The sequence below is a fragment of the Plectropomus leopardus genome, unplaced genomic scaffold (genome assembly GCF_008729295.1).
Source record: "Plectropomus leopardus isolate mb unplaced genomic scaffold, YSFRI_Pleo_2.0 unplaced_scaffold92418, whole genome shotgun sequence".
Taxonomy (NCBI): domain Eukaryota; kingdom Metazoa; phylum Chordata; class Actinopteri; order Perciformes; family Serranidae; genus Plectropomus; species Plectropomus leopardus.
Window position 1 is genome coordinate 1 of NW_024701915.1, and position 850 is coordinate 850.

Here is an 850-nt window from a genome sequence, read left to right on the forward strand (position 1 = left end):
TGATTGTGTGTGTGCTGTACTCACGGGTCGTGTACAACTGTAGGACAGTCTGAGTGTCGGCTGTGCTCTCTGACTGTGCTGACCAGATCGAAACTGTTCCTGATGGGACTATCTGGGTTGGGCCAGCAGGGGGCGCTGAACTGACGCACCTCCAGCACATAATTGTTCTACACAGAAGCAGGTCAGAGAGACAACACAGGTGACTCAAATGATGCCATTTAAAGGTATATATACAATATAATAATAATTATAATTATAAACTTTATTTATAGAGCACTTGTCATACAAAGGATGCAACTCAAAGTACTTGACAAAAAACACAAAAAAAGCAAAAACACAACAAGATTAGACAATTAACAGAAAGTCGGTGATAAACAAAATATAAAAGTTATGGTAAGAAGAGACCAGTAAGAATAGACAAAATGAGAGAACTAATATAATAGAATGACAAGAATTACATTCATTAAAAGCCAGACTAAATAAATAGGTTTTCAGCTATAAATTAAAAGTTACAATAGACACAGCATACATATTTAAATCACAATACACTGTGTGTGTGTGTGTGTGTGTGTGTGTGTGTGTGTGTTACCTGTGGTGAGTTCAAAGTAAAGTCCTGCACCAGAAGTCTCTCTTCATTGGACAGACACACATGCTCCTCCCCCGAATATGACACAGTGAAACCCTCGAAGCTCATTGGCTGGTCTTTAGTGGGCCAGTAAACACAACACTCTGCTGCTTCACTCTGACATAAACAGGAAAACATGCAAGAGTGTGTTTATGAATTGGGATTTTATAATTACTGTGCAGAGTGTGTGTGTGTGTGTGTGTGTGTGTGTGTGTGTGTGTGTGT

General features: G+C 39.3%; 1 protein-coding gene across 1 annotated transcript; it reads right to left on the minus strand.

Annotated features, from left to right (window-relative positions):
- Window positions 1–24: 24 nt before the first annotated feature.
- LOC121940677 (receptor-type tyrosine-protein phosphatase gamma-like) lies at window positions 25–742 on the minus strand (the record flags this gene model as incomplete). Its single annotated transcript, XM_042483392.1, has 2 exons — window positions 25–167; window positions 590–742. Coding segments are annotated over 2 exons (296 nt in total), but the record flags the coding sequence as incomplete, so codon positions are not given.
- Window positions 743–850: the final 108 nt, after the last annotated feature.